At 40.7% G+C, this 20,093-nt stretch overlaps 1 protein-coding gene across 5 annotated transcripts in view; it reads left to right on the top strand.

Annotated features, from left to right (window-relative positions):
- The window catches only part of PARP9 (poly(ADP-ribose) polymerase family member 9), a 33,751-nt gene extending 18,976 nt beyond the window's left edge, over nucleotides 1–14,775 (top strand). For all 5 annotated transcript variants that reach the window (XM_017508180.2, XM_037731225.1, XM_017508181.2 and 2 more), the window contains 4 exons: nucleotides 1,439–1,819; nucleotides 4,892–5,031; nucleotides 5,620–5,794; nucleotides 13,959–14,775. In XM_017508180.2, coding sequence (XP_017363669.1) covers nucleotides 1,439–1,819; nucleotides 4,892–5,031; nucleotides 5,620–5,794; nucleotides 13,959–14,338 — 1,076 coding nt within the window. In that variant the 3' untranslated portion in view covers nucleotides 14,339–14,775. The remainder of the gene's footprint in view (nucleotides 1–1,438; nucleotides 1,820–4,891; nucleotides 5,032–5,619; nucleotides 5,795–13,958) is intronic.
- Nucleotides 14,776–20,093: the final 5,318 nt, after the last annotated feature.

Here is a 20,093-nt window from a genome sequence, read left to right as displayed (position 1 = left end):
TCTTGAACCTGAGGTGGAGGTTGCAGTAAGTCGAGAACGTGCCATTACACTCCAGCCTGGGCAACAAGAGCAAAAAAAAATCAAAAAAAAAAAAAAAAAAAAAAAAACTATTTAAGAAAGCAGAGAGATAGTACATTACCATTAGAAATATTAAACTCAGCTGGGCACAGTGGTTCATGCCTGTAATTCCAGCACTTTGGGAGGGTAAGGCGCACAGATCACCTGAGGTCAGGAGTTCCAGACCAGTTTGGCCAACATGGCAAAACTCCGTCTCTACTAAAAATACAAAAAAGAATTAACCAGGTATGGTGGTGCATGCCTGTAATCCCAACTACTCGGGAAGCTGAGGCAGGAGAATTGCTTGAACCCAGGAGGTGGAGATTGCAGTGAGCTAAGATTGCACCACTCTGTACTCCAGCTTGGGCAACAAAGTGAGACTTGGTCTCAAAAAAAAAATAATAATAATAACTCATAGTTAAAAATTCAATGTATTTTGGTGCTAGAGGAGTTATCCTTTAGTGATTTGAACAATTTACTCATCTAGAAGAATAGTACTCACTTTGCCAACACATATACTAAAGTTAGAATAATAATTATTAGCCAGGCATGGTGACTCATGCCTGTAGTCCCAGTGCTTTGGGGGGCCAAGGTGGGTGTATTGCTTGAGGCCAGGAGGTCAAAACCAGCTTGGGCAACATAGCAACACCCTGTCTCTAAAACAAAATAATAATAAGAAGAATTTTCTCTTGGTAATAATGGATAAATGAAATATCACCATGCATTGTTTTCATTTTCTCCTAAAAAATAATCTCCCAGACAGAACAAGGGTTTAAAAAAAAAGTATGCCTCCAATTAAAAAACTGGGTTACTTCTTACTGTTGTCTAAAACCTTGGCTTTTATCTTTTTTATCTTTACTCAGAGGAAGGCCATCCTCCGCATCTTACTTCTAGGTCTGTCCTTATACTTTTTTGTAGCTCTTGTACCACACAACTGAGGTCTCAGGAGAGAGATGCTAATTTCCACTGCTGTCCAGAATTTTGACTCTTCAAGCCCTGTGTCTTTCAGACATGTTTGATTTTAAAACTAGTAGTAGCAAGAGGTTAAGGAAAATCCTATTCAGCAGGAAATAAGTTAACATCCAGGGTGAGATCACAGAGTGAATTCAGCTGTGAACTGACAAACGCAACATAGCAGAGGCAAGCGATGATAAAGCCAATCTGTTACAAGCTAAACTCTGTGTTCCCAAGGAGGCTGTAAATGATAGATGTAGATTTCCTTCATACCCAATGCAGCTTTCAGAGATAGGTACTTAGTTGAAGCTGCTACTGCTGACAATGGTGGCAATATTACAGGGGTAAAACACTGGCCATGGTGTTTTGTTCTGCACTGTTGTAAAACCCACTAGTCTTCCATGGTTGTTTATGATAGTCATTTCAGTCCCCCAGTCATCCAGAGAGAAGAAAAGAGAAAATGGACCTGAAGCTACATCTCCTGCCATCAATCTGATGGGATTCAACATAGAAGAAATGTGTGAGGCCCAAGCATGGATCCAGAGAATTCTGAGTCTCCCTCAACCTCACATCATTGAGAATAACCATATTCTGTACTTTGGGAAAAAGGAACATGATATCTTGTCTCAGCTTCAGAAAACTTCAAGGGTCACTATCACAGAAATTACCAGCCCAGAAAGGACAAAATTAGAGATTGCAGGAGCCCCGGCTGACCTCATTGAGGTGGTTATGAACATTGAAGATATGCTTTGTAAAGTACAGGAAGAAATGGCAAGGAAAAAGGAGCGAAGCCTTTGGAACTTCTTAGGTGAGTAACTTTCTATTAAGTTAGAAAGTAAACTCTCCCCATTATTTCTTCTTTTCAGTGTGAGAATGTACATACGGATGTGGGTAAGAGACAGGAGAGAGGAGGGAGCAAACATTTTGGTTCTGTGTTAGATCATAAACTTTCATGAGCCATTTTTGGGGTCTCTTTTTGGCAATCAGGGTTATTTGTGAACGCACACATAAACACAGTTTGATTTACTTGTAATAATGTTGATTGTCTAAGAGGCAATTACATGGAATTTTGGCAGTGGTAAAACTCAAGCCCAAGCCATGGAGAAAAATATACATCTCTAATTCTTCAGATGTAGCACTCAAATGCAGACACATTCCATCTGATTATTTCTTTTATCAGGTTTTATTGCATTTATTTGTTACTGACAGCATTAGGAACCCTGAAATTACTTACCTTGAGCCCTCTCACCAATTAAATTATACATTGGTAATGTCAGGTACACTCAGTTGTCTCCCATTCAGTCAGTGGCTAAACACATCAGAATACATGTGGGAATTTGGATCTGAAGAGATCCTTTTAACGGAGCCCTAGAGCTAACGAGGAAATTATACTATTGAAATGCCATCTGAGGATATAGAGATAGAGATAGAGATAGATTTCATTCAACTAATGCAAATTGCACCCATGACCTGCCAAGCATTGTGTTAAGTGCAGGGACTACAGCAATAAACAAGATGGACATTGTTCCTGCTCAAAGTCTAATTGGGGACCCTGAGGAGCACACAGGTGATGATCAAGGAGAGCAAAAGTATTCTGGGAGCACTGTGGAGAGGCACCTAACCCAGACTTGGGAAGTCAGGGGAGGGCTTGTCACAGGTGTCATAAATGGAGAACTGGATAATAGGTAGAAGTTAGTCAGACAACTAAAGAAAATTTCAAGAAATCAGACTGTCGCAGGGCCTGGATTATGCCAAACCTTATAAATCACATAAAACCGTTCAGAGATTTTCTTGAAACAAATAAGGAACCTTAAAGAATGTTAAGCAAAGTTAAGATAAGACTTGTGTTTTTAGAAATATCACTGGTTATAATGTGGAGAATGGATTTAGCAAGAGGTACAAAAATTCAGAGACAAAATTTCAAAGGACACCTTATTTTCACTATGTGTTTGTAAAAATAATGCAGGAATAAATGGTTAGAGTGAGTGAGAGTTTGTCATAAATGTTGTATCCACATTCTACAGAAAACACAGTGGTAAAAAAAATCGATAAAAAGAATACACAAGCATAAGAACCAAGATTATTTTTTAAACATAATGAATGTAAGTATGTATGTAGGTATTGAAACTGACACCAGTGTCAGCTCAGAACAGGATACAAACATGAATCTCCTATAAAACTTGCAGCATTACTCTGTGTGTGTGTGTGTGTGTGTGTATGTGTGTGTGTGTGTGTGTGTGGCATTGCTTTAAATTAACTGAAATCATAAGGTGGGCCAATTCTCCCAGCTATTGACAATTTTCAGTCATGTAAGTCCCCGGTTCTGCCGCAAGATGGCACTTTTGGTAGTTGATGACTAAGTATATTACTCCACAGGAAACCTTAGAGGTTCAGGCAAACCTGCCTCTTAATCAGATTAAGATCTTAATTATGAGATGAGTTATCATTATAAGGAATATCAAATATCCATCAGAACAATAATTTTATTTTTAAAATCAAAGTTAGGCATCGCCTTTCTTTTATGCCACTCTTCTAATCCTTCATGGTAGGTGATTCCAATCACAGAAGTTTGTGATCTTTGGGTCTCCAGTGCCCAGACCAAATGCCTAGCATGTAGGAGAAGCTTGGCAAATGTTTGTTGAACTTTAAGTAAACTGAACTCTAATATTACGCCTTAGAATTATGAGCTATTGCTCTCCAAAGTTAATTTACAGTCTTCCATTGAAGTTTCTAGGCTTTGCAGTTCCTCTGCTGTGGGAGTTTTGTCCCTCCTACTTTCTCAGATTTACAACTTGGCTCTCTAGTACTAGAGTTTCCCTCTATTTATCACCTGTTTTTTGTGCTTAAATCGAGCCCATTCAATTAGTTGATGAACCAGGGATTAGGTCATTTTAGCATACTTGGTCTTAAGTCAAACTAAAAATAAACCAAGAGAAAACAAGTCTTTTTTTGGTTTTCATTTGTCCACCTGTATACTTAGTCCAGTTAGAAGCTTCCTTGGACAAAAACATGTTGCCTCTTGAAAAAAAGGATGGAAGGAATAAAGGAAGGAAGGACGGAAAGAAGGGAAGGAAGGAAGGAAAGAGGGGAAGGAAGGAAGGAAAGAAAGGAAGAAAGGGAAGGAAGGAAGGAAGGGAGGGAAGGTGGGAAGGAGGGAGGGAGGGAGGGAAATGGGAGAAGGAGAAAAGAGGAAGGGAGGTAAAACAAAACACCATAGACTCTTAATCTCCAAATTTTGCTCTTCTTCATTGGGTGGTATATGAGTGATGCATGTTCCAAGTATTTTGCCTTGTCCACTTGCAAAAACATTGATGAAATCCAGGTTTGTAATCTTAGCTCTTTACTCCCTAGGTGTGTGATATGGGGCAAGTTATTTGAACTTCAATTTCTTTATTTGCAAAATCGTGTTAATTATTTCTTGGTGGTGCTGTAATGATCAAAAAAGGAAGGATACTGAAAATTTTGAAGTGTTATACAAATGTCATATGATTTCCCATCATTCCTTAATTAATGTTTTCTAATGCCTGCCTCTTTTTGCTGATAGGCATTGGGGCTAGAAATAAAAACATTTCCTATGAGCAACACAATTATTTCTCATCATTACAGCACTGACTGTGGAGAAACAAGCATATATTAATGCCCCTTATACTCACATCCCCTTAGCCTCATGATCCAAATCATCCAAAGGCAAATGTATTGCCCCTTTATTTTATCCTGACTGCTCATAGAATTAAAGCTCTCCTGGCATGTGTTAAACACATGAGGCATACAATTTAAACTGGCTAATCCCTTCCTCTAAATTTCTAGATTTTGTTTCATTAAATTTCTTTTTTCCTCTCTCAGAGCATTGAAACAAAGTTCTTGTGTTACTCATTTTTAGGACAGTGGACTAATCAGCAACCAAAAACCCAAGACGAAAAGAAAGAAAATATCTTATTTCTGAAATATCCTGTGCATTTAACTCAAGAGCTTCTGGATCAGAAGAAGCAGTTTGAAATATGTGGTTTGCAGGTTTTAAAGGTATACCTAACAAAGGGGAGGATTTGGCTCATCCTGTTATTAACTTGCTTCTGTAGCCAAAAGAAAAACTCACCTGCTGATGATTCTAAGCTGATTGCTGATGGACTTGGAATCCTAGGTCAATAAGACTGGAAAGAGAGCAGGGCAGGGAAGGCACGAGGGGTATAGTTGGAATCAGGAGGTAGAAATAACATCAGGACACACAGAAGCAAAGATTTCAGATCCAGGAAGCCCATCTTTGAGCAAAATAAATGAAGCGGAATAGCATTTATCACAATGTGTTATAATTGTTTACCTATTTTCTATCTCACTAAATTATGAGCTTAAGAGGGCAGAAACTATGTCTACATCAGCGAATTTTTGTTAAAGGAATTTATTAGAGAAGGGGCAGGGAATCTTGAAGAGATAGAATCAAAACAGGAGAGGATTAGAGGGAGGATAGACTCTTTTGCAACTTTATATGAAAAACAAATTGCATGCAAAGTAATAGTACACGCATAAGCTCCTTTATTTTTGAAGCAGTATAACAGGCAATTTAAAAAGCAGTTCTCTAGCCTCTTGTTCAGTCTTTCTTTTCCATGGTTCTAGGTGGAGAAGATAGACAATAAAGTTCTTATGGCTGCCTTTCAACTAAAAAAGAAAATGATGGAAGGAAAACCCCACAGGCAACCTGTGAGCCACAGACTGTTTCAGCAAGTCCCACACCAGTTCTGCAAAATGGTATGCAGGGTTGGTTTTCAAAGGACGTACTCGGTGCCCTGCGGTAGGTGTCAATGCTTCATCATTGGGGCTGATCTGTGGGATTTGGTGAGCTGACATCAGTAGATAGTTCCACTAATAACATTTATTGCTGTGGGGAAGGGATCATTTGTGACCACAATTTAGAGGTCACAAATGATGACCCAGGCCACAAAGTATTTTAGAAAGGGTGGTATTTTTTACTTTTCCTTCTTACCTTTTATTGCTGATGGATTCTACATTGATGAAAAGTGTAAGCAGTAAGAACTACAGTTCACCGTTTTTCTCATTTATATGTTTCTGTGTCCTATCTGCAGAGAGCACCTTGGGGCTTTTTTTTTCCTTACTTATCTCAACAAAATTATTACCACCAGCACTGAACCATCCTCATTTCTTAATTCAAAGGGCATTTTCTTAAGTTTAAGAAAGTTGGTCTTTTCTTTCATCCTTTTATTTCCTATATCCTGCTAGTGAATGAATTAGGTATCATTTGGCAGGTGAAGTGCGTAATATCTGAAGATCCTTTTCAGCCATAGGAGTTCTATGTGTAACTCCCATGTCTCTTTTCAGATATACACTAACATTGCATATATAATTCTTATAGTGCCCCCTCTACTCCTCAGTCACTAATGAAGATTTCTGGCTTTATGGCTCTTCAAAGGAGGAAAAGAAGTTTAGTAATAATTGTAGATAGGTATTTAACAGGACAGCTTGAGTTTGCTTGGTCCATTAAATATGTGGCTCTTGATCTTTTTCTTTCAAAATATGTAGCCTGATCCTTGGCTGAGGAGTCAATTCCAATAGCCTTGGTTTCTAGGATCCAAAGACCCTAGAAATCATCTTTTCTTTGTTCTGGAAGAACATAGGCAAAACTTGAGGTAAATATTGAACATATACAATTCTTGGGGATAAAAATAGAGGAATGAATCCCCACCAAGAAGCCTTTTGGAGCAACCCCCAGGAATGTGATGATCAGTATAGTCTCTTCATTAGCAAAGTCTTTTTTTCTTTTCTTTTCTTTTTTTTTTTTTTTGAGACAGTGTTTCGCTCTTGTTGCCCAGGCTGCAATGGTGTGATCTCAGCTCACTGCAACCTCCGCCTCCTGGGTTCCAGCGATTCTCCTGCCTCAGCCTCCCAAGTAGCTGGGATTATAGGCATGCGCCACCACACCCAGCTAATTTTATACTTTCAATAGAGACGTGGTTTCACCATGTTGATCAGGCTGGTCTCAAACTCCCTACCTCAGGTGATCTGCCCACCTCAGACTCCCAAAGTGCTGGGATTACAGGTATGAGCCACCGCGCCTGGCCAGCAAAGTCTTAAAAAATCTACAACTTCCATTTGCTCCTAAAGCTGGCTTCTCTGTAGTCCCCACCCACTACTTCTACTTAAATTAGTTTCATTAGGATCATCCCTGTGCTCCTATTTTCCAAGTCTAGTGAGTATTCTCTTTTCAGTCCTGTGGCAGACCCTGCTACTTGCCTACCCAACATCTATACACATCTTTCTTACCAAAACATCTAAGATACCCACTATCCTCCCAAGGAAGACAGTCCCAAGGTCTTACCAGACTCATCATTGGCCTCAAATTCAGGCAGTTCTCCATTTTGTTTTCTGAGACAAAAGTCTTGCTGTGTCACCCAGGCTGGAGTGCAGTGGCGTGATCTCGGCTGACTGCAACCTCCACCTCCCAGGTTCAAACAATTCTCCTGCCTCAACCTCCTAAGTAGCTGGGTCACAGGCGTGTGCCACTATGCGCAGCTAACTTTTATATTTTTTTAGTAGAGATGAGGTTTTACCATGTTGACCAGGCTGGTCTCCAACTCCTGACCTTGTGATCTGCCCACCTTGGCCTCCCAAAGTGCTGAGATTACAGGCGTGAGCTACCACACCCCGCAGGCAGTTCTCTCTTAAAGCTTAAAGGCAAGATATTGCCCCCAACATACTGATCGTATAGTGATATGAAAAAGAGCAGGAAAACTGCAGTGAAAACGCCCATGTTGAAAGGAGAGATGCAAAACACACAACAGTCACTTGCTCACACCACTTATCTACATGCTGCTGGACAGGTATAGGGAGGACTCCCTATTCCGTGTTATAAAACCCTTATTTTGCACTCTGGGAAAATCTTCCTTATATATTGTGGCCCTTGGCTATTTGCAGGCTCATTGCCTATCAGGGAGTCATGGATTGTCTCACAGGGTAGAATGTGCTCAGGCTGTTGCTCAGGCTTGTGGTTTCTTCAAAAATATGGTTCCTTTAAAAATTCAGTGGGCATGAGGCCTAATTGCTTCTGATTAACTTGATGTCTTTATTACGAAACCAAAGATCTTGTCTCCATATAGTCTTCAGACTCAAGATTTTGGTCTTTTGCCTGATGTCTGTGTGCTCTGCCCTCCTCCATATCTCTTAGCTTAATAGCCACTGCCTTGAGGCAATTCAGACATGACCCATAATGTGACCTGTACCAATTGACTCATCTCTGTAGGCTGGTGAGAACTCTTAACAGAGGGTGACAGACAAGCCGAGGAGATACCAATCTTTTTACCACTGAAGCTGTTGTTATTTGGAGTACAAAAGCTCTTAGCTTTTTTAGCCCTGCAATGTTCCAAATTATAGGACTCTCAGTCATTTTAAATGACCACCCACAGACAGAGGAGAGGGAACTTCTGTTAACAAAGCTTTATTTTCTTTTTTCTATTTATGTTTGCATCCCAGCCAATTCTGAATAAATCTCTTGCTTGTAGGACTTGGTTGAATGCAGCAAGAAGGCATCTACACATGTAGTTTCTTATTGGGTTGATTCATTTTTTCCACAGGTATTTATTAAGCACATTCTATGAATCAGGCCCTGTGCTAGGGGTACTAGAAATAGAGCGTAAACAAAAAACTAGAGTTCTTGCTCTTACAATTTGTAATCTCATGAGTTCATCTGCTGCCCATTCTTTATCTTCTTTCTTTTTCCTCTACAATGTCCCCCTTGGTGATGGCACCTATTCCCATTGTCTCAACTCCTATCTCAATGATGGTGGCTTATGAATTTCTAACTCTAACTCCTTACCTGTTCTCCTGACCTACAGGTTCATATATCTGACTCTGCTTTAGACATCTTTACCCAGATGTCCCATAGGTACCTCAAATTGATCTCTTTTCTTGGCCATGATTTTCTCTAAGAAATATGCCCTTTGTTTTCTGATTCGCCCTAACCTAGTTAATATCATCACCATCTACTTACCAGTTTTCCTAAGCCTGAAACATCATCCTCCATTTCTCCTTTTCCCTCACCCATATACCCAGGCATTCACCCAGTCCTAGTGATTCAATCTCTTGAAGATCTCAGCCCAGTTTTACTTCCTATTCCTACTGCCTTAGTTCATCTGCCTTTAGGCCTCGACTATTACCAGGGCCTTTCCTTGCCGCAAAACACACTCCTACCTAATCTATCCTTTACCACCAGAATTATCATGCTAAAAATTACATTCTTGCTTAATATCTGTATTCCCAGTTGCCTGCAAGATGGAAACCCAAACTCCCTAGCAGAGAATATAAGGCCCTAGCTCCCACATTATTTCAGCAGTCATCACCCACTATGTTCCTCAAGACTCCAGCCATTAACTTTTTAGAATGCCCTAAACATGCTGCATGCTTTCACGCCTCTATACTGTTGTCTGTGGAGAGACTTCCTTCCTTGCCCTTTTCAGTGCTACAAACCCCTATTCATTCTTCAAGACATAGTACAAATGGCATCTCCTGGTTGGCACCTTTCCTGCAGGCCTGCAGGCCTAGTAAGTAGCTTCCTCTTCTGTGCTCCTGCATTACTCCATTCCTTTGTTATGACATCTATAACTTTAATAAGTAATAAAATCTATAGTCCTACAAAGCTCAGGCATAGAACTAATTTCCTTTATGGCTCTATAACACAACTTTACCCAGCTCTCATGTTCCCCATGTCCACAAATGTGGAGAATTTGAATCTTGACAGTTCAAGGTGAACTCAGTCATTTTAAGAGTTTTCATAGTTCCTTCAAGATTAAAACTCAGTTCTTGCAATGTTTTCCCCTTTTCTCCTCCTTTCTCTTTGCTGAGAGAGGCATGGTGGGGAGAGTTGTCTGACTTGTGGCTCCCATTGTCCTCTGCTTGATAAACCACCCAAGCTTTGGTCATCAGCTCTCTCCTGTGCCTTTTGCACTCAGTCAGTGTCTGCACAGGCTACTCTGTGTCTTTTTCATGCTGAAGAAATTCCTTTTCAGGCCATTTCTATGTTCCTTCTGCAGCACAGGAAATTTTTGAGCATGTGTTTCTTCCAAGCTGAATGCAGGGTCTTGGGTAGCGGCCTTCACCTGTTCCCGAGACTTACTTAGCCATTGCTATTCTCCACTTAGGTGATGAGGCTGGATGAGGGACTGTACCCACCAGAGTCAGGCCAGGGTCCTGTCTACTCTGCAAGTCCCTCCAATTGTTCTTCTCTGAGATTTCTATTGTTCTGCCCCATCTTGACTCCCAGGGCTCTCAAGGGAGTTGGGGTAGTGAAGGCAGCCCTTTCCCAAGTTCCCCCAAGAGCTCTAGTCACATAGTTATACTTCTCTTCCTACTAGCTAGAAGAAAGAACTTTCATTTGTCCTGAAATGAGAAAAATGTTCTTAGAATATCTTACATTACTCTCTGCTCTGTTGTTTATGGTAAAAACCCCATGCTCTGAATCCTTCTGGTTTTTAGCTTTTGGTTCAAAAAGCCTTCTTCCTCTCAGAAAAGCTAACTCTGAGAGCCAGAATTTCAAGACCATATTCTCCTCTGTGAATTAAAAATAATTATATTATTATATATATAAATATACACTCATAAACACAAATGTATAGATACATACAGATATATATATATATATATATATATATATATATATATATGTATATATATTTATGTATAAACTTTGTTCTCAACTTTATCCTTTTTGACCTTAATAAGAAGTAGCAAGGGGCTGGGCATGGTGGCTCACACCTGTAATCCCAAGCACTTTGGGAGGCTGAGGCGGGTGGGTCATGAGGTCAGGAGTTTGAGACCAATCTGGTCAACATAGCGAAACCCCGCCTCTACTAAAAATACAAAAAATTAGCGGGGTGTGGTGGTGTGCACCTGTAATCCCAGCTACTCAGGAGCCTGAGGCGAAGAATTGTGTGAACCCGGGAGGCAGAGGTTACAGTGAGCACCATTGCACTCCTGCCTGGACGACAGTGTGAGACTCTGTCTCAAAAAAAAAAAAAAAAAGCAGCAAGTACTCCTTAAGTCGAAGAACAAAGAACAAGAAGAAACTCCCTGGAAAGGTAATATTTTGAGATAAAATATTTTCTTGCCACATAAATTGTGCTATATTTTATCTGAGTTCCCTTTGTGAAATGTTGGGAACAGGGATCATATCTTACTCACTTTTGAATTTCCAGAGCTGCACTGTTCAATATGGTAGCTGCTAGCCAAATGTGACTATTGAGCACTTGAAATGTGCCTGGTCTGAACTGAAAGATGCTGTAAATATAAAATACACATCAGATTTCAAAGACCTATTACAAAAGAAAAGAATGTAAAATATCTAATACTTTTAAAAATATAGATTACATGTTAAAATAACATCTTGAATGGCTTAAATAAAAATGTTAATTTCACCTGTTTTATTTTTATTTTTTTAACTGTTTAAAATGTGGCAGGCCAGGCATTGGTGTCTCACGCTTGTAATCCCAGTACTTTCGGAGGCCGGGGAGCGGGGTCATGGATCACTTGAATTCAGGAGTTTGAGTCCAGCTTGACCAACATGGAGAAACTGTCTCTGCTAAAAATACAAGATTAGCCAGGCGTGGTGGCACATGCCTATAATCCCAGCTACTCAGGAGGCTGAGGCAGAAGAATTGCTTGAACCCAGGAAGTGGAGGTTGCAGTGAACTGAGATCATGCCATTGCACTCCAGCCTAGGCAAAAAGAGCGAAACTCTGTCTCTAAATAAATAAATAAATAAAAATATGGCTACTAGAGTAGCTGGGACTCTAGGTGAGTGTGACAGCGCCTGACTAATTTTTTTATTTCTGGTAGAGATTGGGTCTCACTGTGTTGCCCAGGTTGGTCTCCTGGCCTCCACCCATCAAACTCCTGGCCTCCACCGACCCTCCTGCCTTGGTCTCGGTCTCCCAAAGCACTGGGATTACAGACATGAGCCACTCAGCCTGGAAATTTTAAATGACATGTGTGACTTGTAGTATGTTTTTTTTTTTTATTGTTCAGTGCTGCTCTAGAACCTAAAAGTATTTGGTTAAGACCCACATAAAGAAAGAGAGGGAGAGGCTGGATGTGGTACATCACACCTGTAATCCCAGCACTTTGGGAAGCTGAGGTGGGTGGATCACCTGAGATCAGGAGTTTGAGACCAGCCTGGCCAACAGGGTGAAACCCCACCTCTACTGAAAATAAAAAATTGGCCAGGCCTGGTGGCATGCACCTGTAGTTCCAGCTACTCAGGAGGCTGAGGCAGGAGAATCACTAGAACCAGGAGGTGGAGGCTGCAGTGAGCCGAGATCATGCTACTGCACTCCAGCCTGGGCAACAGAGCAAGACTCTGTCTCAAAAAAATAAATAAATAAAATAAGAAGAAAGAGAGGGAGAAAATGAAAAGAAAAAAAGGAAAGTAAGGAAGGATAATATGGCATCAAAGAAGATATAATTTTTTTTCCTCTAAGTGAAGTCAGAAAGGTCATTGAACAGGGATTACTTTGAGGTCCAGAATTTGGCCCCCAACCGCCTGAGTGTTTTTAATACTCCAAAGAAGATAATACAGATCACGGGCAATGTGTCAGAATGTATGCTCATTTCTAGTGGTGGGAATAGGGCACATCCTCCTTAGTATCATAGTCCCCTGAGTGCCTGATGGGTGGAAAATTGTCTGGTGAGCATGGACCTAGATAAAATGCACATGGATATTCTTCATGAGGTATTGTGCCATGCAGAGCACACAATACCCTCCTGGTGACTAGAATACCTCTGCCCTTCCAAATTCAGGAGTTCTTTTCCTAAACAATGAAGTATGCACACTGACATTTTATATACTCCACATTACTCTTGATATATTTTTTTCTTTTACTTTTTCTTTTTTTTGAGACAGGGTCTTGCTTTGTCACCCAGGCTGGAATGCAGTGGCCCAATCACAGATCACTACAGCTTCAACCTCCTAAGTTCAATCAATCTTCCCACCTCAGCCTCCTGAGTAGCTAGGATTAATTTTTGTATTTTTTGCAGAGATGGGGTTTTGCCATGTTGCCTAGGCTGGGCTCAAGCAATCCACCCACTTTGGCCTCCCAAAGTGCTGGGACTACAGGTGTGTGCCACCCCACCCAGATTACATATTTTTCTTGTAATGCTGTTCATGAGGTTAGCAGGCACTCTCTTATTAGATGCTATTTTTAAGCCATCTTCTTGAGAGTTCTATAAATATCCCTATGTGTAGTGTGTAGAAGTCACACCATGTTCTAAGGGAAACAGAACCTTCCGTCTATTATCCTCTGTCAGCTACTTAGTTGATAATATTGACTTGAATCTAAGTTCTTTGAATCTCAGAACTTTTGTCATTTAAGTGGAGTTACTACCCAGATCACAGATAATTTAATCTAATCAATGTGCAATACTTTGAAAATCATTGACTTCTCTATGAACACTAATGGTATTTTTTTTTTTCGGGATGGAGTTTTGCTCCATCTGGAGTGTGGTGGCATGATTGGCTCACTGCAACCTTCATCTCCTGAGTTCCAAGTGATTATCCTGCCTCAGCCTCTTGAGTAGCTGGGATTACAGGTGCCCACTACCACGCCTGGCTAATTTTTTGTATTTTTAGCAGAGATGAGGTTTCATCATGTTGGCCAGGTTCCTGACCTCAGGTGGTCTACCTGCTGCGGCCTACCAAAGGGCAGGGATTGCAGACATAAGCTATCGCATCCAGCCCTAATGGTATATTTGAATGTAAGTTAATACTATGTTGATGTTGTCAGTGATAATTTGTTTCAAGGAACAATTTTGATTGCCTTTGCTATAGAAAGAGGGACTCAGAACCAGGAGAAAGTGATTATTTGGAAGACTAGAGAGAGAATAGATATTAGTATCCAAACTGGCAATATCATTCACCAGATCATAATAATCTTTTAATTTTTTTCTTTCATCAGATCCAAAATATGGAGTTGGCATATACTTCACCAAGAACCTCAAAAGCCTGGCAGAGAAGGCCAAGAAAACCTCTACTGAAGATAAGCTGATCTGTGTATTCGAGGCTGAAGTACTTACAGGCTCCTTCTGCCAGGGACGTCAGTTAAATATTGGTCCCCCACCACTAAGTCCTGGAGCTGTAGATAGTCATGACAGTGTGGTTGACAGTGTCTCCAGTCCTGAAACCTTTGTTATTTTTAGTAGCATGCAGGCTATACCCCAGTATTTGTGGACATGCACCAAGGGTTATGTACAGTCACAAGATTACTCATCAGGACCAATGAGATCCTTTGCACAGCATCCTTTGAAGGGATTAACAAGTGGCAGCCCTGTTGATTAATCTCCACATCATTTTAACAGCTGATATGGCCTTACCTTAGGTGAACTAACCAAATAATGACCATCAATGGCTTACAGAGTGGCTTGAATATAATCCATGAGTTATTTGTATGGACTGACTGGGATATTGAAAGGACTAGCCACATACTAGCATCTTAGTGCCTTTATCTGTCTTTATGTCTTGGGATTGGGGTAGGTAGATACCAAATGAAACACTTTCAGGACCTTGTTTCCTCTTACAGATGTTCTTTAATCTCCTTTACTAGTGGAGATAAATATTTTGCATATAATGAAGAACTTTTTCTAGTATATAATCCAAGTCTTTTATTTTCTAAAATGATGATAGTATAAAAACATTAGGATAACAGAATTATTTTAGATTTTCCAGAGAATATTATAAAGTGTTTTAGATATGAAAATAAATCACCTATGTCTGATTAACTGGCTCTGAAAAAACGTGTAAAATGAAACAATTTGAAGTAGAAGGACATCAAAAAGCTGATATTCTGTTTGGATTCAGCTATATCAAGCAATGCTACTCAAACACCATGAGAACATATTATCAGCTCACCAAATATATATTGACCACCAGATGTATTTCAGTCACTTTGTGGGTCCAGGGATATGCTGCTGGACAAGAAAAATGTCTTCACAAACCTTTTAGCCTGAATAATCAAAAAGGCAACCATGGACAACTTAACAAGTGTGATTAGATATAACAAAAACAGGACTACGGACTCTGGAAAAATTTAAGAGGGAGAGGGATAGATTAATCAGGGGCTTGAGGCAAGGTCTCCTAAAGCAAGTGAAATTCAAGCTGAGACTATAAGGGATGTAGAAAATCAGAAGCAGTCAGAAGAGTTGTTTAGGTAGAGAGAACAGCCATTTTAAGGGCTGAATCCACTGTAACTATGCCCAAAGTTGACTACAGAGTTCTACTGGCAATGTAGAGACCAGCTAATCTCACCATACATCTCTTGCCTACTTTCAAATTCATATTTTTCTGTACATCCAAACTTTCCTGACCTCACATCCTGGACCTCTTGCATAGAACACTTTTATGATTGGGGAGGGATAGCTTTACGTTACCAGCATTCTTCCTCTTAAAAGAAGTATGCTTGTTGTCTCATGTGGTGCTGCCCTTGGATCTGAGCAAGAGGGGATCTGCCTTGGACCCCTGGATTGAGAGGCTCCCTGCCTTAGGCTCCTTACTTAGAAGGGTCTCATTCTAGCCCTCCTTCAGTTGTGCCCATGCTCACAAGGTGAGGAGTCCACAAGGCCAAAAGATTGGATTCATCTGGAGCCAGCACTCCTCATTCCTTAATCACCCACTAGAAGTGTGGGGCCCTCAAATTTCCTGCTTGAACAGCTCTGAGTCTACCTTCAGGGCCTGATCGGATCTTTCTTGGATCCCTCTTCCTGAGGGTGGACTGTGCCAGAGTGTGCATCAAGAATAGCCAATGGGTAACCATTTGCAGGTATGAGGCTTGGACATGGGTGCTAAAGTGTCCCCACACACTTGCTTGAGGCCTGTGGTACAGAGCTGAGCTGAAAGTGAGAGGACAGATTTGAAAGATCTAGCTGGCCCAGCATAGTGGCTCACTCCTATAATGCCAACACTTTGGGAGGCCAAGGTGAGAGGATCACTTGAGGTCAGGAGTTTAAGACCAGCCTGGGCAACACAGTGAGACCCTCATCTACACAGACACATGCACACATGCACACACACACACACACACACACACACACAATTACCTGAAGGATTGCTTGACCCCAGGCATTTGAGGCTGTAGTGAGCCATGATGGAGCAACTGCACTCCAGCCTGGATGACAGAGCAAGACCCTGTTAAGAAGAGAAGGAGAGAAAGAAAGAGTGAAGGAAGATCTAGTTTGTGCTTAATAAGAATTTTAAAAGAGAATAGAGGAGAGCCAATGTTCACAAGGATAAATAAGAAGAAATACTAAAGTAACAGCCAGATCTTAAAAGCAGCTAGAGAGAACAGCCAAATCATCTACAAAGGAAAGACAATTAGACTGATAGCCCATTTCTTTGGTTGGCAGAATAATGTCCTCCCCACACCCTGCAAAGATGTTTACACCTTAATACCCTGAATTTATTAATATGTTACCTCACATGGCAAAAAGGGCTCTGCAGAAGTAATTAAGGTTACCCTTCCGATGGGAAGATTATCCAGGATTATCCAGGTGGGTCCAATCTAATCACTAAAGTCTTTAAAAGTAGAGAATGCCAGCAAATTGACACAAGAACAGAAAACCAAACACTGCATGTTCTTACTCATAAGTGGGTGTTGAACAATGAGAACATGTGGACACAGGGAGGGGAACATCACACACTGAGGCCTGTTGAAGGATGGGGGGGCTAGGGGAGGGAGAGCAGGGGGTGGGAGGATTGGGAAGGATAGCTTTAGCAGAAATACCTAATGTAGATGACAGAGTGATGGATGCAGCAAACCACCATAGCACGTGTATACCTATGTAACAAACCTGCACGTTCTGCATATGTACCCCAGAACTTAAAGTATAATAAACTAAAGAAAAAAAGTAGAGAGTGCTTACTAGCTGGGTCAAAGATATGGCAGCATGGGAAGAATTTGATCCTGAGATGTAGGAGGCTGTGTGCAAGGATCAGAGAGGAGCTTCTATGAGTAAAAGGTAGCCCCCTGTTGACATCCAATGAGGAAACAGACCTCAGTCCCTTACCTGCATGGAACTGAATTCTTCCAATACCTGTATGAGCAAGGAAACAAACTCAAGAGCCTTCAGAAAGGAATAAAGCGTGCTGACCAACACCTTGATTTTAGCCCAGTGAGATTCCTGACTTTTGACTTACAGAACTTTGAAACAATAAATTTGTGCTCTTTTAATTCAATAAAGTCATGGTAATTTGTGGCAGCCATAAAAAAATGAATATACTTTTCAGTAGCAACAATGAAAATCTGATGATTTCAGTATAATATTTTCAAAGGGCTGAGAGAAGGCTGGGTGCAGTAGCTCACACCTCTAATCCCAGCACTTTGGGAGGTCGAGGTGGGCGGATCACCTTAGGTCGGGAGTTCGACCAACATTGAGAAACCCTGTCTCTACTAAAAATACAAAAAATTAGCCAGGCATGGTGGTGCATGCCTATAAATCCCAGCTACTCAGGAGGCAGAAGCAGGAGGATCACTTGAACCTGGGAGGCGGAGTTGCGGTGCACTCCAGCCTGGGCAACAAGAGCAAAACTCCGTCTAAAAAAAAAAAAGGCAGGGGGGCTGAGAGAAATTAACTGTCAGCCTAGAATTCTACAATTAGCTGAACTTTTATTTTGCCATAAGTTTTGAATAAAGACACTATCAGATTGTGTTAGTCCATTCTTGCACTGCTATAAAGGACTACCTGACACTGGGTATTCTATAAAGAAAAGAGGTTTAATTGACTCAGTTCCACAGGCTGTAAAGGAGGCATGGCCACAGAGGCTTATAATTATTGCAAAAGAGTGAAGGGAAAGCAAACATGTCTTCACATAGCACCAAGAGAGAGAAAGAGAGAGAGAGAGTGAGGGGAGAAGTGCTACACACTTTCCCTCCCTGAGCATTGGGGATTACAATTCAACATGAGATTTGGGTGCAGATACAGAACCAAACTATATCACAGATCACCAAAAACATGAGTTTACCAACAATGGGCTTTCACTTATAGAACTTAAAATTTAAAGGATGTATTAATACTTTAGGATGAGGGAAGAAATCAAAGAAAAATCTAAGCTGCAAGAAGGCATTTTGAGCAAAGAAATGGTAAACATGGACACATCATGACAACCATTGTCTTTATTAAACAACAAATAGAAATATAAATGTCTAATTTTGGCTGGTCCGAGTGCAGTGGTGTTTACAACTAATTGATCACAACCAGTTACAGATTTCTTTGTTCCTTCTCCACGCCCACTGCTTCACTTGACTAGCCGTTAAAAAAAAAAAAAAGAAATGTCTAATTTCGGCAATAGGACTGAAATAAAATACTGAAAATGAACTATGTAAAATGATAGAGTGGTGACTACAGTTAAAATGTTTTAGAGTCATCATATTGGGCCAGGTGCTATGGTAAGCACTTGTAGTCCCAGCTACTCTGGAGGCTGGGGCAAGAGGATCCCTTGAGGTCAGGAGTTCAAGACTGTAGTGTGCTATAATTGCACCTGTGAGTAGCCACTGCACTCCAGCCTAGACAACATGGCATGACTTCATCTCTAAAGAAATAAATAAATAAGTCCTTGCAAGAGGAGATTGGAGATATTAAGTTTATTAAGCACATTGAAATTTAACAGCAGCCACTAAAATAAGATAAATAAAGCATGCAACTTCCAAGTAGTAGGCAAAAAAAAAAAAAAATGGAATTTAAAAAGTCAGGGCTGGGCACTGTAGTCACAGCTACACAGCAGGCTAAGGTGCGAGGATTTCGTGAACCCAGGAGTTTGAGGCTGCAGTGAGCCATGATTGTACTACTTCAGTCTAGCCTGGGTGACAGACAAATACCGCAACTCAAGAAAAAAAAAGAAAAAGGAAAAGTAGGGAAGGAGAAAAAATGAAGCAAAAAGCAAGAAAAGAAAGAAGTAAAGAAGAAAGAAAGAAAGAGGGAAAGAAAGAAAGAGAGGGAAAGAAAGAAAAAGATTAAACAACACAAAATGGTAGAAATAATTCCATTTATATGTGATCACAATATGTAAAGTTTGAATTAAACTTGATAGTTAAGTCACAGATTGAGAGATTGTATTTTAAAAAACTAACTACATATTGTTTGTAGGAGACATAACAGAAATCATTATACTACAGAAAGATCGAAAATAAAAAATGGAAAAAATGTAATTAGCAAACACAAACCAAAAGAAAGCTTGTGTAACTATATTAAAATTGGACAAAATAGGCTGGAGACGCAGTGGCTCACACCTTTAATCCCAGTACTTTGGGAGGTGGAGGAGAGCAGATCACTTGAGCCCAGGAGTTAAAGACCAGCCTTGGCAATATAGTGAGTCCTGCTCTCCACGAAAAATACAAAAATTAGCTAGACATGGTGGCATGCACCTGTAATCCCAGCTACTTGGGAGGCTGAGGCAAGAGGAACACTTGAGCCCAGAAGGTGGAGGCTGCAGTGAGCTGAAATCACACCACTGCACTCCAGCCTGGGTGACTAATTGAGATCATGTCTCCAAAAAATAAAATAAAATAAAATAAAATCAGAGAAAACAGACTAAGTTAAAAAGCATTATTAGGGATAATAATGGCTACCTGATAATAACAAAAAGTTCAGTTCATCAGGAATAGATATAATGCTAAGCCCGTATGCGTTTAATAGCATTGACTCAAAGTACTTAAAACAAAACCTGACAGAATTATAGGCAAAGTGGATAAGTCCACTATCATAGCGATTTAACAGCTCTCTCAGTAACTTGTAGATGACTCAGTTAAAAAAAAAATTAGGCTGGGTGCCATCACTCATGCCTGTAATCCCAGCACTTTGGGAGGCTGAGGCAGGCAGATAACCAGGTCAGGGGTTGGAGACCAGCCTGGCCAACATAGTGAAACTCCATCTCTACTAAAGATGCAAAAAAGTAGCCAGGCGTGGTGGTGAGGGCCTGTAGTCCCAGCTACTAGGGAGGCTGAGGCAGAAGAATTGCTTGAACCCAGGAAGCAGAGGATGTGGTAAGCTGAGATTGGGCCACTGCATTCCAGCCTAGGCGACAGAGTGAGATTCCATCTCAAAAA

The sequence above is a fragment of the Cebus imitator genome, unplaced genomic scaffold (assembly GCF_001604975.1).
Source record: "Cebus imitator isolate Cc_AM_T3 unplaced genomic scaffold, Cebus_imitator-1.0 Scaffold387, whole genome shotgun sequence".
Classification (NCBI taxonomy): domain Eukaryota; kingdom Metazoa; phylum Chordata; class Mammalia; order Primates; family Cebidae; genus Cebus; species Cebus imitator.
The sequence above is the reverse complement of the archived record's forward strand: the minus strand, read 5'-3'. Positions and strand labels throughout refer to the sequence as shown.